Here is an 18,032-nt window from a genome sequence, read left to right as displayed (position 1 = left end):
AGTTGGAAGGAAAACAGTCTAATTTTAAGCTAGGCAAAAATGTGTCAGATAAAACACAAAAAAGTACAATCCACAGAAGCAAAAGTTGATGGGCTTCTGCTCTACAAAAGATGGTTTTAAAGGAATGAAAAACAAAATGAAATATTTGCATATCATTTATCTGACAAAGGGCTTGTATTCAGAATATGAACAGAGCTGTCAAAACAAACAAATAACCCAATAAAAATATGGTCAAAATAATTAAGTGTATATTTTGCCAAATTAGATTACATGAATGGCAAATAGCACATGAAAAAATACTCAACATCATTAATCAATAGGCATTAATCAATAGGGAAATGCATATTATAACCACAGAGTTACCACTACAAATTTAAAGATAAGATGAAGTGCTGGCAAGGATGCAGCCAGAGCTCTCAGACATTCATGGTAGAGGTGTAAAAAGGTAGGACCGCCTGTGAAAAGAGTTTACAGTTTCTTATAAAGTTAGACATACATGTATCATTTGACCCAGTAATTTCATTCCTAGATATTTTTCCAAAGTGAAATAAAGACTTATATTCACACAAAAATCTGTGTACAAATATTTATGTAGCTTAATACTTGCCCAGAACTGGAAATGACCCAAATATATTTAAGTTGGTTAATGGATGAACAAACTGGTACCTCCCTACATAGTGACATTTCCCCCCATATTTATATACTATTCTATATAAATATGATAGTATATAAATAAAGCAGAGTGAACTATAATACACAACACTTGCGTGAGTCTAGACATTATAATGAGTGAAAGAAATAAGTCCTAGAAGATTCTGGACTGTGGTACGATTTATATGACATTCTGCAAAAATGCTGAACTATAGGAATGGAAAACAGATCAGTAGTTGCCAGGGACTGTGTCTGAGAAGAATTGACTAAAAAGAAAGGACATAGGACGTTTTTTGAGGTGATGGAACTTTCTATATCTTGATTGTGGTGATGATAGAATTCACAGAACTATACACCAAAAATTTAATTTTATTGCATGCAAATTAAATTTTTTAAAGGAAGAAAAATAATCCCTGTATATAAGATATATCACACTTGGGATTATTTATTCAATTCACAGTTTCTCCTATAATGAAAGCTCCAAGAGAGCCATACTTAATTCTCATCACTAAGAATTCCTAGCCCAAGGACATGCAGCTATCCTTCTCTCTTTAAATGCTCTGAGTTCTCACATGAGAGAATGTGGGCTAACCTTCACGATAAGAGACCACATGAAGAGAATGGTTCAGCCAGGCCCAGGTGACCACCAGCACCCGATGTGTGAATGAAGCCAACTTAGACCGTCCAGCTCCAGTCAAGCCACCAGCTGGTTATAGTCCTACAGATGACATCAAGATGCTAGCAGAAGAACTGCCCAACGGAATTGAATCCAAGTTGCTGATGTGCAGAATTGTGAGTAAATAAAGTGGTCATTGATATAACCACCATGTTTTAGGGGTGGTTTGTTACATAGCATTAGATAACTGACACAATATCATCCATGGAGAAAAAAAAAGTTTAGATTCCCCAGCCTCCCCCCAACTTTTAAAAAATTATTTTAAAGATGTCACAGGAAATCCTTTCGTCTCTGGAGGAAAAAAAGAAAAGAAAAACACATTAATAGCACATTCCCAGAGATTTCTGCTAGGTGGTATTTTCTTATATAGAGTCCAGGTAATGTATTATGCCATCATATCTATAATAACATGTTCATCATTTGTGGTTATATTGCAAGATAGAGAAGGTCAAAGATGAGGGGAGAGAGCTAACGGGACCAATAATTTATAGAGGACAGAGGGATACTGGGACATGGTGATAGTCTTTAAATATTTGATGGGCTTTTTAAAACCATGTGTCGTTTTAAAGTCAAAAGTCGGATTGAAGTGAAGTCGCTCAGTCGTGTCCGACTCTTTGTGACCCCATGGACTGTAGCCTACCAGGCTCCTCTGTCCATGGGATTTTCCAGGCAATAGTCTTGGAGTGGATATGTATAAGTCAAAGGGAGAATGTTTCAGACTTAACAGTCAGAAAAAAATGCTCTAAAATGAGAGCTAACCAAAAGTGAAATATGCTGCCTCAAAAATCAGTGAGGCAGCTATCATTAGGAATTTGCAAACAAGTTGAATGGTCACATCTTAGAAATGTTTTTTATATTTATTCCTATATAGAATGAGACACTACTAGATAATTTTCTAAAGTTCCTTAAGACTCTGAGTTTGTTAAAACTATTTGTCATCACAAGAGTCAAACCCATGTTTTAAAACTTGGACTTTTAAACTTGGCTGTCTTTTTAATTAGACTTTCCAGATATGCCCTCATGCAAGTAACCAAACCAAGTTGTTTTGCCTCATAATCTGTAGGAACAGGAGTTTGTTTTGATAACTGAATCCAAACGAGCTGATGTTTTTCTCTGCTGCTTACAGCTTGTCAAGTGATCATGTGTACCAGGAATTGTTCAAAAGGATGGAAAGAAACTGTCATATCCAGTCTGCCCTGCTTTGCCAAAAACTGGACTACAAACGGCCAGCCTTGTGGTCACGTGAACTGTGCACTGGCACTGGGTCCCATGCTTGGTTTAACAGTCCGCTGCCACTGCTTTGAAATTCTTAATAACTTATGAACAAGTGGCCCCACAAATTCTGTAGCCAATCCTAACTACAATCTCTATCTGTAGTTCCTCGCCACCCACTCAATCCTTGTTATCTTGCACTCGGCCTTCTGCCTTTACAGTGGAATAAGACTTCTCTCTCAAGTCATCTATGTCTAATGACCAATCCCAAGTTTTGTCTTAATCATCATTCATTTTCATCTGTCTCAAGCATCTGACACTTGACAGACCATACCTTTAAATTCCATTTGGTTTCCATGACTATGGTTTTCTTCTTATCAAACTTACGTGATAAAGCTGAGTAGAACGATGGAGTGAAGCTAGTAGTTACAATACATGCCTCAGGGTTTTTTCCTCCAGAGTGGGCCTCTACTGTATCCACCAGGATATAATAGACCATAGACTATAATCCTATAGTGTTATAGGATTGATACTATATTATTAATACTATACTATAGTACATTATAATCCTACCTGGTGGCTATTATAAATCATATATTGGTTTTTTGTTATTTTGTTTTCCTTTTTTTAATACAACAGTGAAGAACATACCAAGGGTTTCATCAGTTGAATATATAAATGGTCGTAAATTTCCTCGCGTCTCCTTCACAAAATAATCAATGACACTGAAAAGATTTGGGAGTGTTACCTGTATAAAGAGAGGAAGAGAAGTCTCAATGTTGCCTGTGTTAATGATAGAGTAAGAGAAAGCTCAAATGAACTTTAGTGGAGATTACTATGTATTTCTTATCCTCCAGGAAATCATGTCAGTTCCTCACTTCAGTGGCTTACTGAATGTTCAAGATTTTACCTATTCATGAATTTTATTTCTCCTATGCAACCATATCTTCTTCCCTATTAAGTTACCCGTTTCCTGTTATATACAATTTGGTGGCCAATAATTGGATACTCTGATCCTTCCCAGTTGTTGCATGAGAGTGTGACTCAAGTTAGGCCCAAAAAGCTCCTCTCCTGAAATTTGAACTTGAGTAGAAGAACAAGAAAGCAGATTCCTAATCAGATGATGCTTAATACAAGTAACTGCTTCCTAGTCCCTAAAGGTTTCCTAGCCTTCTGGTCATGCTATGAGTTTTCTATATTCTTTTTTTTTTTTTTTTTTTTGCTTAAGTTAGTCTTAAGAAAATTGGTTTCTTCTCCTTGAAACTAAAGACCCCTTTGAAGCCAGAAAACTTAGTATTTTAATATCTCATTGTAACAGTGTAATTCCCACCACTGCAGCCTAACATCAGAGATACTCTGTTTCCCCAGCATCCTAGACTGCAGGCCACATTACTTCATTCTCATTGGCTGAAACCAGTGTAGATATCAGTTTTTCCACCTGTATAATAGGTGCTGACTCTGGATAGTGGTCAAACAAATTAGGTGATGTGTGTAGAGTATTTGGTTCTATGCCTAACATAGTACTGAATAGTGATAATACTATATTGTCAGTTGGGGTAGAAGAGGGGTTGAAGACAAGGAACAATCCTTTTCTTCACTACTTGTTACTTTTAAAGGGAATTTCTGAACTTCTGCATGGTAGGTATTAAAGGACCAGACACTGAAATATTGTTTTCCCATTAGAAATAAGCATATTGGAATACTATATACTTCTAATTGGAGAATGTAAAATAGATGGTAAAAAATGTTTTTCTCTCCTTGAGACAACTGTATCGAAAAAGATTTTTAGAGAAAGAAGTGGCAAGAATTGATAGAAGATGGTCTTCTACACTGCCTCTTCCACTTCCTCTTGCATCTCATGTCTCACCCTGGATGTGTGCCACCTTTAGGGCCTCTTAACATGGCTGTTTTTTGCAGCACTATGCTCCTAGGCAGAGAGTCTGCTTTTCCACCTTACTTTGAATTCTATAAGGTAGGTGTTTGGGAGGGAGCAGAAGAAAATCAACAAGGAAATAGCTACTTACAGGCTTTTCCAAATCAATAGTGTAGTTTTTCCCTGCACTCATCACTTTGTAGTGCTTGATTCTTGGCAGGCTGAAAAACCAAAAGAAGTTCATCTCCATTTGAGTACACAACAGAGTCAAATCAAACTAAAGTGAGCATAAAATATCACCTGTACAGTAAAAAGCTATGTTCCCATGATTCTAGTTTTGCCAAAAGGGTGGGGAGTTTTATTCACCATTTCCTGTGTCTCTTTTTTAGGGGGTTATACACTAGTGTTCTGTGTGCTAAGCCGATTCAGTTGTGTCTGACTCTTTGCAACCCTATGGACTGTAGCCCACCAAGCTCCTCTATCCATGGGATTCTCCAGGCAAGAATACTGGAGTGGGTTGCCATGCCCTCTTCCAGGAGATATTCTCAACCTAGGGATTGAACCCACATCTTTTATGTCTCCTACATTGGCAGCCGAGTTCTTAACACTAGCACCACCTGGGAAGCCCATTTATACACTTGGGATAAAGGAAACCTGAGTCATTGAGTGGATGAATGAGAAAGAATAACTGAGATGAAAAAAGGAATCAAGAGCTGAAAATCCTTCAGGCTGAAACTTTTTTTTAATGCTAGTAATTTACAAAGTAGAAAACATGATAAAATCCTATGTAGGCATACACATATCAAATATATATTCTCTATATTAAAAGGAATATTCAGTTCATTTCTGTACTCTAGCATTAGGCACACAATAAATGTTTATAAACTGAATTTTAAAGTATTAGTAACACATATAATAGTGCTGTTTGCTAGAACTAATTTCCAGTGAAAGCAGAAGTCAGTATGTTTCCCTTGATTCATATGGCAGTAGTGTCAGAACCAAGACTTCTCTAATGTTAAAAAGTTAATAGCATTTATTACACCTCCATTTGCTTGAAAGACAAACCAGTTCAACATCTGTCCAGTTTACAGAAGCTGCACAAGCAAAATTATCCCTCAGATTTTTTTTCTACAGAGCCTCCCTTGTTCTTTTACATCACTCCTCTCTCCATTTCCAGATCACATTCCTCTAGAACTAATCTATAATTCTATTTAAGGAACTATCCCCTCATCTACTGTAATATCCAGATCTTCTCTTAATTGAGTATCATGTTGGAAAACAGCTAACAGTTGTTTCCAATGGCTTATTCTAAAGCTTTATTCTAAAAACATATGATAAAACCTAACCCTCTACCCTCCTAAGGGGGGAAAAATGTATTCCCTAGTGCTGAACCTTCAGGAGGAATCAGTCACAGGCTGGTGAAGGAAACTTCTCAACAGAGGAGATCCTACAAATACCATCTTTTGGGGAGTCTGACTCTGGCTTTATCTTTATCCCTACATGAAAGATCTTTTTAATAATACTTCTGAAAACCCTCACCAATTCCAGCTGGAATTCCTTTATTCCTATGAAATAAGTGATTATTATTTCTTGGAAGACTGATAGAAAGCTTGAAGGGCATGGCCTTTATAAACAGAAAGATCTAGATTCATATTCTGGTCTAGTTGTGTGAACTCTGAGCCTCATTTCTTCGTCTATATAATGGAAATGGTAATGCCTTTCTTCACAGTGCTGTTATGAATTAATGTTTGAAAAATCCCTAGTACGGTGTCTGTCACATGTAAACACTCAGTAAATAATAGCTTTTTTTTTTTAACTACTTTTTAAAATGCATTGTTTTAACTTAGTTTCTGTCAATCTCAGCTTCTTCGCTTATAAAACATGGAAAATACTGTCTCAGTTTTTATTGTGCTTGAAGGAAGTTTTTGTCAAACACTAAACACCCACAAATGTACCCCGTAAGTTGGGATAGCGATTGTTGCTGCTAATAATAACCATCATAGCATCATCATCATCATCATCCCTGGTAAAGTTGTGGGAAGAAAAGCAGCAAAAGTTAAGATCCTCTTGGCACTTTTAACTAGTTAGACCAAGTTCTAAGGCCAAAAATAAGATAGGAAAAAAATTCCACTGAAGTCACTTGAGTTTTTACTCATTTCAGACCTGTGCTTTGCTTGCATATTTTGTTTTTCCAAAGGAATAAAGGGATAGGAAGAAAAAAAAAAAACTAGATTGTTAAGTTTGCTCGACTGAGGTGTCCTGATTTTAACATCATAAAAGAAGTAACTGTCTTTTAAAAAAGAATGTGTGGCCTTAAGTGTGGCTATAAAATCTTAGCTTCTGACCCCAAATTTTGCAGAGGAATGAATTTGGGGTAAATATTTTCTATTGCTTTCTTGCTAAGGGCTTCCAAAAGAGTTTATACTTCTAACTTGTCATGTACTCATAACAATTCTGAGAAAACAAAACCAAATTGTGACACTTGTAAGAATAGCTTTATGTCTTATGAATTCACACATCACTGGGCTGAATGAAGGTGGATGATATGTCAAGAGAGGAGTCACCTCATAAGTTGCCATTGAATGACTTTTGTTTCTTCCTGAGAACTATATCTTTTCCCCCAACAGTTGATTTATTAACAGATGGAGATAATTTTACTTTCAAGTATGGCTTTGTAAACCAACTTGTCCTTTTCAGCTAGCGTTTTATCAGACATAGGGGTCTAAACTTGCATGGCTGAAAGAACATTTCTCCTGCAACCTGCAAGAGAGTGAATTGGTTTTGTGGGTAACACAGGTGCTTCCTAATAGTCTAGATTTCTGCCAAAGTCTTTACATTAAGTGCTACAATCTAACAGGCTTAACTTCTACTGCTCTCTGTAATTGCTATCCTTTAAAATTAGATGACCTGTTAAACAAGATATTAAATCCAGGCATCCTAAAAGACTTATTTTGAGACATTAGAGAACATATATAATAATCTTTACATCATGGATATATCTGGCTCTTAAGGAATACTTGTGCAAAAACAGTTAAAATTTTTCCTAGGCACTTTCATCAAGTATAAACTATTCCCAAAGCCTAAATAACCACTTACTGACTCTTGTGTTAAAATACTGTGCTTTGACCATTCTACCTTACTCCTTGCTTTCTAGAGAGCAACTTTTCTTTAGAGTGGAGAGAAAATCAGTTTTATGAAATAAGTTCTTATGACCATCAGCTATACAAGCATGAATTTCTGTATGAATTTAAACTAGAAGTATGTTTACTAAAATTAAACTTAGGTAATTTTGATATGAACTCCTTTGCCAGACTTTTTCTAATAAGGTTAAATGTAACAAATATAATATGAATGAAGACTGTGACATTAAATCCATATCCTAAGAATAGAAACTCATTGCATTTGGTCACAACCCATATTTACAACAGAAAACTCTGTTCTTTCTTATAGCTCACTCATATGGAAAATGCAAATTGAAAGTTGGACTAATTTAGACCACACTAAAAGAGAGCTTGCTACTATTGTAAAGGAAATATACTGTCTTTGAAGAGCCATTAGATCTCAGGATTTTGTTCCTTTCATGCAGAATGGCAGCACAGGGTTCATATGTAAATGATTCAAACACTCAATCTAACCAAGAGTATGAAAGAAAAAATCACTTATGTGATCTAATTTAACTTTCAAATAGTTAGATTATATTTCTCTTTTAAAAAATCAGTGAGATAAAGTTTTTTGCTAAATAAGAATTATTTTATTCAAATTTTTAATATTTTATTTAGAAAAACTTAAGATGACTCAGAATAAAATCCAACAATAAATATGCAATACTGTATTAAAAATTTTAAAGTATTATTGAAGAGCATTAAAGCGAGTTAAATATTGACCTACAAGAGGACAAGATCTCCAAGTAACAATATGGACTAATCCAAAAGCATGTCCTCAGGGTAAACATGAAGCTGTAGGTTGGTGAGTATTATACATCATTTCCATAAAACTTAAAAAACAATGCTGTGTAATAATTGAGGGACAAACACATGGAGAAGGAGAGAGTAACTCAGAGTGTGCACCTTCCAAGGACTGGTTGGGGGTGGGGAGTGCATTTGGAGAGAGGTGGACTGATATGGAGTGTTTGGCTTGTCACAGCTAGGATTTGAAATGTTTCGGTCTCAGCTTCAGATTTGATGCTAACAATTCTAAGCTCTATGCCAAGTTCATGATCTGCTGGAGAAGGGCCAGGACCTGCCTCTACTTTCTCCCACACCCCCAACCTGAGAGTTGGCTTCTAGCTAAGAGTGGCTCCATCCAGTCACTGCCTTGATCAGATGCTACACAGGTAAGAGACAGTCTCAGGAGCTACCACGCCATGGACCTGAGTTCAGCTTTGTGACTTAGGGCATCCCTTAAACCAAGGATTTTGTTCACTGCTGTATCCTCAGTATCTAGAGTATCACTTGGCTTATAGTTGCTCAATATTTGTTGAAATGAGTGAGCGAATGAATAATAGAACTATATCCAGGACCAAAGTAATTTGTTCACTGTTCTTCCCTACTACAAATACTAGTTTTGACTAGTATTGTTTATATAACATTCCCTCCCTATTATTGTGTTCACATGTTTATCCCCAATGAAGCACATAGCAGATGCAGATCTGAACTTTTATGACTGCTTTCTAAAGTGATAATCATGTTTTTAACAATTCCATACATTTTAAAATTAAACATACTCTATCTCCTGCCGGATGGTGATGGAGTAATTTCTGCTGTCACTGCCAGGCCTCAGGATCATATTTCCCATGGAAGGGTTCTTCTCGAGCATTTCAGTGGCTTCTTTCCGGGACACTGAGTAAAAACATCTACAGAGGTGAGATTTAAAAAAAAAAATTTAACTGATGAAGCTCATTACTTGAAAAGATGCTACTAAGATAACTCTTAAGAACTACAGTTATTAACTTTTATTACCATTTCCAGTTTTATTATTACAGTTAATGTGAAAAAATTACTATTATTACAAGCCTGTGCCACTGGGAGTATGCGGATATAATACTTAAGGCCCTGCTTCCTTCATTCCTCCAAAGCCTTTATTTTTAAACAATGAAGACCTGAAGAGTTATCTACTGATCAGTATATATTTACCATTACCACTTGAAGGTCTAAGATAGCAATATATTTCCAGTTTCAGTTTATAATAAACTCTTAGATAAATAATAATTGTTGGTGGTTTCTTTACAGGGATACAAAACATATATATAGTATAGTATAGGAAGTCTGCTATACTGCTATGTCTGCTGAGGACAGCCTGGATGGGAGGGGAGTCTGAGGGAGAATGAATACATGTATATGTATGCCTGAGTCCCTTTGCTGTCGACCTGAAACTATCACAACGTTGTTAATAAGCTGTACGCCAATACAAAATTCAAAGTTATAAAAAGAAAATATATATATACACACACATATAGTTTGTTTTGTTGTATGATCTCTTTTAACTAACATACTTAAGGGTTTGTCTGAATCCACTCCTTTGGTATAATATGGGTTTTTAATGGCATTGGTAGCATTTTTATGTGTAAAATTTTGTAGAAAGCAATTCAATTCTTTTGCACTTATAGTAAATATTGTAGTCACTGAAAAGTCTGGTTTTTCAACAGAAAAAAATTTAACTCATAGCAATACACTGAGATATTGAAAAAGTGTTTCTGAGAGGTGGGACAAGGAGTGAGTTTAATCTTCTTTTTATTTATCTGTAATAAACATGTGTTATTTGTTTCATTGAGCAAAAAAAAAAGAAAAAGAAGCAGTCTATGTGACTTTTAACCTATTAATCCTGGTTTCAGCTAAGAGAATGGCTAGCAGTTTTCAGTGGTTGTAGTACAGATGGAGTACATGTCAGAACCTGATGTCAAAGATGGTACCAGGACAAGTTTCATTGACAAGAAAACCTAGACTCCAGAGTTCACAGTCTTAGTCACACTTTCAACAATATAAGAAGTTAAAAAACTAATGTAGACTGTTGCTGATTTTAGGATGTTCTGTGCCTTTTCATCTCCAATAACACTCTGCCCATTTCACATGGTGTCTTCCTCAAAATACAAGCTCAAGACTAGTCACTGATTGACCCATTGAGGATAACGTTCAGGTAACTTGAATCTTTGGTCCAATTTCCTGATAGAAACTCAGTCAATCGTAGAGTTTCATGGTGAAAAAACATCTTTTCCTTCCTTCTACATAGAATTTTTATTTAGGTTTGTTCTTTGGAAAAAAAAAGATCTATTTAGTCTAAAGGTGTGGGTGGAAGGGGATTTCCTTTGTGGTAAGAAACTTAGTTCAAGTCTGCATTTTGTTGATACAACATAGAAGAGGAAATGTGGCTTGAACTCAAGAGCCCAGAGATATACTGTATATCCACAAGACAGTTATTGTTCCTGGTTTAATGAGTCCAATGATTAGCTCTCCTTGATAACTAGAAACTTTTAACAACCTAATAAGTAAACTGGAGTTCATGGTGCACTTACGCTGGCATAGGGTTCAGTACATCCTCATAATCTTCAACTGGTTGCTTCCCTTTTTCTGGAGATGAGCTTGGTGTCCGCTCTGTCTCAATCCTCCTTTTCTTTTCTTTCTCTAGAACTTCATGCAGTCTAATTACTTGCCCAGGAAGGAGTGACACATGTAGGGGAACTGACAGCTGAAACCAATTAAAGCAGTAGGCAAACAAGAAAGGCAGCCAAGTAACTAACTGGTTTTAGCAAAGATGAGCCTGTTCTGGTCCTAAGAAGCTTCAGTTACCTAACAGAGGTGGAAGGAGAGGATCATGAATAAAGGATCATAGTGTCTTAGATCCACCTCTAAACCAACTAGTTTCTTCCTCCAAGAAACATTCCTTTTGGTCTGGTCCAAAACAAAGTGTACCTGGCCTTACAAGCTGATTCAAGTAACAACAAACCTCTCATTTTTTTATTCTGAGCTCACTGGATCTCACTGCCAGGGAAATCTCAGAGCACCTGCAAGTTGCCCAGCTGTCCCAAAGGTAACCTGGAATAAGTTCCCCCAGCCATATGGCAAATGGGGTTGAGAGAAATATTTGTTAAATGAGAATCGGCAATCAGAGATCCATACTTTTGATGTATTTGTGTTTATGTTTTTAATTTTCACTCACACATTAGAATTATGATACTGCTCTACCTACTAAGGTTTTTTAATAACTTGTTTTTAATAGCTTTTCTAGAAATGTGTTTGGATTGAGTCATCTATATTCACCTTAGCTATATTCATACCCCTGATTTAGACTTCGTTAAGACCAGCTATGTACTCTTGGAAGTTATCATCTAAATGGTAGAATATTTTTCTTTATGTGAAACTACCTAGCCTAAATAATCAGCTGTGTCTGATTATCATTTTGAGCTCCAGAGTAGTGTATACACTTTCCAGGGGGTGTATAAGAAAGTTCTTTGGAATGTGGGAAGAAAACACTAGAACTTCATTTTCTGTTTACACATTATCTAATGAATCTTAAAGAGTATTCTTCCAAATAACTAACTAATAATCAGTAAGGCATTCCCTTATATGTCAATCCAGAAAAAAAAAAAGAAAATGAGGAAAAACTGATGAAATGGCTGTGCCTTAATTCCCTGTTATGTCCCGAGCATCATGCTATTGTAAATCCTCACAGCAATGCTACAAGATAGACATTGCTATTCCTACTTTATAAATTAAAGAGGAAAAAAAAAAGGCTCAGAAGATTAAATAACTAGTCCAGGGTCATATAGCTAGAAAGTTGAGGAGCCAGGATTCAAACTCCAGTTTAATTAATTCAAGAGCAATGTCTCTGCACTTTCAACTATAGACTATGTTCCTGAAACTTTTATTAAAGTTGCCCTAAGGACAGTATGGTATGAATGTATACACAGAGTGACCTGGGAACATTGTGCACAACTGGAGGCTCAGTGGTAAAGAATCCACTTGCGATACAGGAGGAGACATAGGTTTGATCCCTGGGTTGGGAAGATCTGGAGGAGGAAATGGCAACCCACTTCAGTATTCTTGCTTGGAAAATCCCATGGACAGAAGAGCCTGGCGGGCTACAGTCCATGGGGTCACAAGAGTCAGACATGACTTAGCAACTAAACCACTACTAGCACAGCATTTGAGGCAAATTGTCACCTTTTGAAAGTGCACATGAATTTTATTTTAATTCTGCACATTTTAATTAAAAAACAATGCTTTTTATCCTTACCCCAGGGGAGAAACTAAAAACAAACATTTGGTGCCAAAACATGAAATATAGTGTTCTACGAAAAATGTAACCCAAGTTTTTTCCCAGTAGTTTTAGTATATTCCTTGATGCCTAACCACATACCTTTGGGATATTGTACTCCAATATAAGAAGTGCCAGACCACACACACAACAGTGACTTTCCATAACAGAGGGAAGGAATGCAGTTCGCCAAAGAGTTTCTCCCTCCCCTCAAGTCAATACTCGTTTTACATCTCTAACAATCCTACTCTTCTAGCTTCCTGTGACTTTGCTATGTGGTAGTTGAACCTCCAGCTTGTATTTGTTTTTGCCTGAAAGTGCAGTGCTTATTTCATGTGAATGTAAAGCCTTTACTTAGAAACTAACTTTGGATAAAGTCTGTCTTTATCTGACCCTAACAAACATGGGAAGTTTTCACATCCTCTAAGAGTATTAGAAAACATGGTGCCCTTTAGGGAGTTGGTTTTCAAAGTACCTCATGTTTCTTAGTGGATTTATTTAAAATAATGGTATTTATCTTGCTGCAACAGTTGACTATAACTGTTCGTAGGTAGATCTTACTGTTTGTCTCAGATAAGATACCACAGAGTTGAAAAGATAAGCTTCCCTTTGTCTTAAGACTCACTAAAAAAATGTTGAAAGGTCACTTTTCATTTTGATAGTCTGTCCTTGTCATATTGCCTATGTTATTCATAAAATCTGGGGCTTCCCAGTGGTAAAGAATCTGCCTGACAATGCAGGAGACAACAGAGACACGGGTTCCATCTCTAGATTGGGAAGATCCCCTGGAGTAGGAAATGGTACCCCACTCTAGTATTCTTGCCTGGAAAATTTCATGGACAAAGGAGCCTGGCAGGCTGCAGTCCACGGGGCTGCAAGTCAGATGTAGCTGAGCAACTAAGCACAGCACATTCATAAAATCCATCTCTGCATTTTATAAATATGTATTAAATGAATAAAAAGGAGATGGAAAATATTTTAGAAGATGCCATGTAGCTCTGAATATCAGAATACACAAAGGACCACTGTGTCCACAGGATAAAACTGAAAAGTAGATCTACCTGACCACCTGTTATTCACCAGCTAGAATCATTGCCCTGTTGATTTTCTTCATAATGGTTATCACAATTTTAAATTTTCTTGTTTTGTTTTCTTGCTTATTTTCTCCTTTTCATTCACCCACTAAAAATAAAAATTTCATGAGTAAGTGTAAAAGGTTTATATCTGTACTTTTCAATTACTATAACATCAATCCCGTCAGTCATCATGGCTCATAGTAAGTGTTCAGTCAGTAAATATTTGTTGAATGAGTGAGTCAATCAAAAATGTCCTTCTTACCTCTGTTACTGTAAGAATGAAGCCTCTCCATTCTTCCCCACTTTCTGTATTCTCTGTCTAAAGATGAAGACAAAAACAGGTAAGGACAAAGAGGGAAAGACATGAATAACTATGAACATTAATACTTTTATTAACTTAGAATAACTTTAGAATTTCACAAGACTGTTTTATAAGACCCCAAATATGTAAGCCCTCAAAACCCAGCAAGATTGACAAAATGCATAGTCTTCTACTGAAGCACAAAGTTTTAACAAGTCAAGTATTTTTTAAACCACTTAAAATCAGTTAAGCAATAATTCAATTTCCTTTCTGCTTAGAACCATTATTGTGTATTTGTTATGAAATATTTCCATACTATTTTCTTTTGTCAGAAGACAGAAATACATAGCTCTAATCTTTTTGCTTATTAAACAAGTAAAATGGCACATATTTATTTAATTTGAAAAATTGTCAGTGTTCGCACACTTACTTCTGCAGCTGTCAGTTCACAGTTACTCCCCCTGCTGATATTTAACACTGACTGGCTTTAAGTTTGAGGCAACCACGTAGTAAGTTACCTTAAAAGTTTCCAATTCTTAGCTCTAAATATTACTGATACAGCCAACATTTATTAAGTGCTTATTATTAAGTGGCAGCTACTGTTCTAAGCATTTCAGCTATATTAACTGATTTAGTCATGGCAATTGTGCAAAAAAATGACTTTAAAAAAAAATTTCATTTCACAGATTTATTCATTTAATAGATCCTCACTGGGTGTCTTTAAGTGCTAGGCACTTTTATGTACTAGTTTACACCTAAGAATAAAACAAAACTCCTTATTCTCATAGAGTTTAGGGTCTAGTAAGGAATAAATAATAAACATAATTGTGAGTAAATGTTTTAACTTCAAGTGGAAATAAATAAAAAGTAGAGTAAGATTAAGAGAGATTGGGAACGCCATTAGTGGTGAGGGGAGAGGGAAAACAGCAGCAATTTTAATAAAGTGGTCCAGGTAAGAGGGTTACATCTCAGTTAAGACTTCTGGATGAAGAAACCAAGGCAATAAAGAGGTTAAGTAAGTTGCCTATAATTACACACAAACAAATAAAACAACCAGAGTTCAAATCTGGGCATCTGACTCCAAGGTTATACTGTAAATGCCACATCAGAATTATCCAGGGAGCTTGCTTAAAATGCAGATTCAGAGGCCCAGGCTTGGGAATGGGACCTCACATTTCCTGAGTACAAGTGATTTCTGGTACACTGAAGCTAAAGGAGCAGCACTTTCAAGATGAAATCCAACTACATGTTATTCAATTGCAAGTTAATTCTCTATGTTGCAGTTGTTGATTGACTTTCACTGGCTCACTTTCAATGTCAATTCAAGAATAAAACCTTTTCCTATATAGGTACTGGTATACAGTGGTAAGTTTAACAAACATATCTCTACCTGTGTAGAGTTCATACATGTCTCAGAATCATCTGGGAACTCTGTGAATGCTGAGTTCTTGGATGCCAATTCAAGAACAACTTTCTGAAAACACCAGGTGGGATGGATTTCTGACTTTGCCAGAGGACAGAAGTATATGGTTTCAGTGTGCTTGTATACTAAACAGGGAATGTGCCCTTTCAAATCCTTATTTAGAAAATTATGGTTCTTGGCAAAAGACAAGAAATGTTAACAAAATATGACTTGGTGCTCCTCACATAATTCCTTTAATTCCTTTTAAGATTTTGAAGAGGTGAATGCTATTTATAACTATGACTTGTTTTAGACTAATTCTTCTCACTCACCTTCAATTGTACGTCCTCTTTTGGCAAAACAAGGGTGAATTTTACACAGTTCTTTTCAGTTGAATTCTGATCAGTAAGGCATGTAAGGTCTATTATATCTAACTTGTCAACATACTGCAAAGATAAAGGGAAATCTCATTAAATTACTTCATGAGTAATATATATTGATATTAATTATAGCAGGAAGGAAAATAAATAATATCTTCATTTCAACTTATTTGTACTTGCCATGGTATCCTGGCTTTCAGCTGTGTGTGGCACCCCTTCCCAACCCAGAAGGCACTGGAAAATGTATTATGTGGTGGTGGACTCAACTGGCTCATACTTGCAAAAGCCAGTTGAGAAATTTTCAGGAATTTTGCAAGCCAATTGTTAAGCATATCCATTATTAAAAATTAAATTATATAAATATAAAATTAAATAAATCATATTAGCAACAAAGGTAATTAAAATTCAAAACTCCTGTTTTCCTAGTTATATTACTATCCATTTGGCCAAAATGTTTGTTCAGGTTTTTCATGTTTATGGAAAAATGTGAGAGAACTTTTTTGGCCAACCCTAATATATAGCATTCTCTGTGCTCTTGTATTTATTTATATCTTCATTTCTATGTAGTGAGAATGCTATAAACATACTGTGATGATGTGCTGCTGAACCTTTCTTTCCAACCCCACGTACAGTGAAATAACATCGATAGGGTGAAATTAGTCATGGTGGGAGTTTTTACACCATGAAAAGTGGCAAACCTTACTGGTGGCTCAGCAGTAAAGAATCTGCCTGCAGTGCCGGAGACTCAGGTTCAATTCTGGGTTGGGAAAATCTCCTGGAGGAGGAAGTGGCAACCCACTATAGTATTCTTGCCTGGAAAATCCCATGGACAGAGGAACTGGTGGGCTACAGTCCATGGTGTTTCAAAAGAGTCAGCCATAACCGAGCGACTAAACAACAACAACAAATTAAGGTTTGATTTAGGTTTTGTTTTGTTAATTGTCCAAGGGGCCCACAAACTTTTTCTACAAAGGCTAGATAGGATATGTTTTAGGCTTTGTGGTCCATATACAGTTTTTGTCGCAAATGCTTGTTTTTTTAAACAACACTTTAAAAATGTGAAAAATATTCTTAGCTCATAGACTATACAAAAACAGGCCATAGGCTAAATTTAGCTCAAAGACCACAGTTTGCTGATCTAAACTTCAGAAAGTGAAGGGGAAAATGTCAGTACTGCAGATGAAATTTTAAAGTTTGCTGTCTCTCAAGCTTTTTCATTGTAAACAGAACAAAAAATGACAAAATATCCTTCCATAATTCTAAAATCATTATCTCACTCAACAAAGATGTTGCTCACGTCATTGACAAATGGGTGACATTCTTACATACATAATTATTGCTTTGCTTGCCTCTTACTCATTAATGTAAACAAAAACATTGGCCAACATTCATGTCCAATATAATATTTAATGACAATAAAAATATTAGGGAAACATCAGATTGGAAAACAACTCCATTTGTCAAGTCATAATTGAATAATAATTGGCTACAGATACAGGTTCAAAAGAATCAGTGAAAGTATTCTGTGAGAATTAATTGCCTATATGGAAGTTAGTAAAGAGTGTGTATTTTACTTTTTAACTATGTATTACACGTTCTTTGTATCAATAATATCTATAATAAATATATATGTTCATATATACTTTTTCCTGGAAAGCCATTGTTCAGCATTTACCAAATGCTACTGGTTCAGTTCAGTTTGGTAACTCAGTTGTGTTAAGACTCTTTGCAACCCCATGGACTACAGCCTGCCAGGCTTCCCTGTCCTTCACTGTCTTCCAGAGTTTTCTCAAACTCATGTCCACTGAGTCAGTAATGCCACTGAACCATCTCATCCTTTGTCACTCCCTTCTCTCCCTGCCCTCAATCTTTCCCAGTATCAGGATCTTTTTCAATGAGTCACTCTTTGTATCAGGTGGCCAAAGTGTTGGAACTTCAGTTTCAGCATCAGTCTTCAAATGAATATTCAGGATTGACATGCTGCTGGTTATAAGGATCCTATTAAGACATTTCTATCTTATTCTAGTATAATAAAAACATTCCTTCTGAGCAGTTGGTCTATGTGGTCTGGTCTGTATGCAGCTGACCAGACATGCTCTGCAATATCTGAAAGATTACTACTATCTCTAATCTTATTAGGTATTTTTACATTAGTTATAATTTTTGCTAAATCCCTCTCATTCTTGACTTCTTTTTATTTCCTTTACTTTC

At 36.0% G+C, this 18,032-nt stretch overlaps 1 protein-coding gene across 2 annotated transcripts in view; it reads right to left on the bottom strand.

Moving 5' to 3' along the window:
• Positions 1–142: 142 nt before the first annotated feature.
• STAP1 (signal transducing adaptor family member 1) overlaps positions 143–18,032 on the bottom strand; it is a 34,428-nt gene continuing 16,538 nt past the window's right edge. For both annotated transcript variants that reach the window (XM_055588694.1, XM_055588695.1), the window contains 7 exons: positions 15,774–15,887; positions 14,001–14,057; positions 10,921–11,093; positions 9,136–9,264; positions 4,564–4,633; positions 3,191–3,287; positions 143–1,618 (listed from right to left, as the gene is read on the bottom strand). In XM_055588694.1, the coding sequence (XP_055444669.1) occupies positions 1,584–1,618; positions 3,191–3,287; positions 4,564–4,633; positions 9,136–9,264; positions 10,921–11,093; positions 14,001–14,057; positions 15,774–15,887 (675 nt within the window). In that variant the 3' untranslated portion in view covers positions 143–1,583. The remainder of the gene's footprint in view (positions 1,619–3,190; positions 3,288–4,563; positions 4,634–9,135; positions 9,265–10,920; positions 11,094–14,000; positions 14,058–15,773; positions 15,888–18,032) is intronic.

The sequence above is a fragment of the Bubalus kerabau genome, chromosome 7 (genome assembly GCF_029407905.1).
Source record: "Bubalus kerabau isolate K-KA32 ecotype Philippines breed swamp buffalo chromosome 7, PCC_UOA_SB_1v2, whole genome shotgun sequence".
NCBI classification, from domain to species: Eukaryota; Metazoa; Chordata; class Mammalia; order Artiodactyla; family Bovidae; genus Bubalus; species Bubalus kerabau.
The sequence above is the reverse complement of the archived record's forward strand: the minus strand, read 5'-3'. Positions and strand labels throughout refer to the sequence as shown.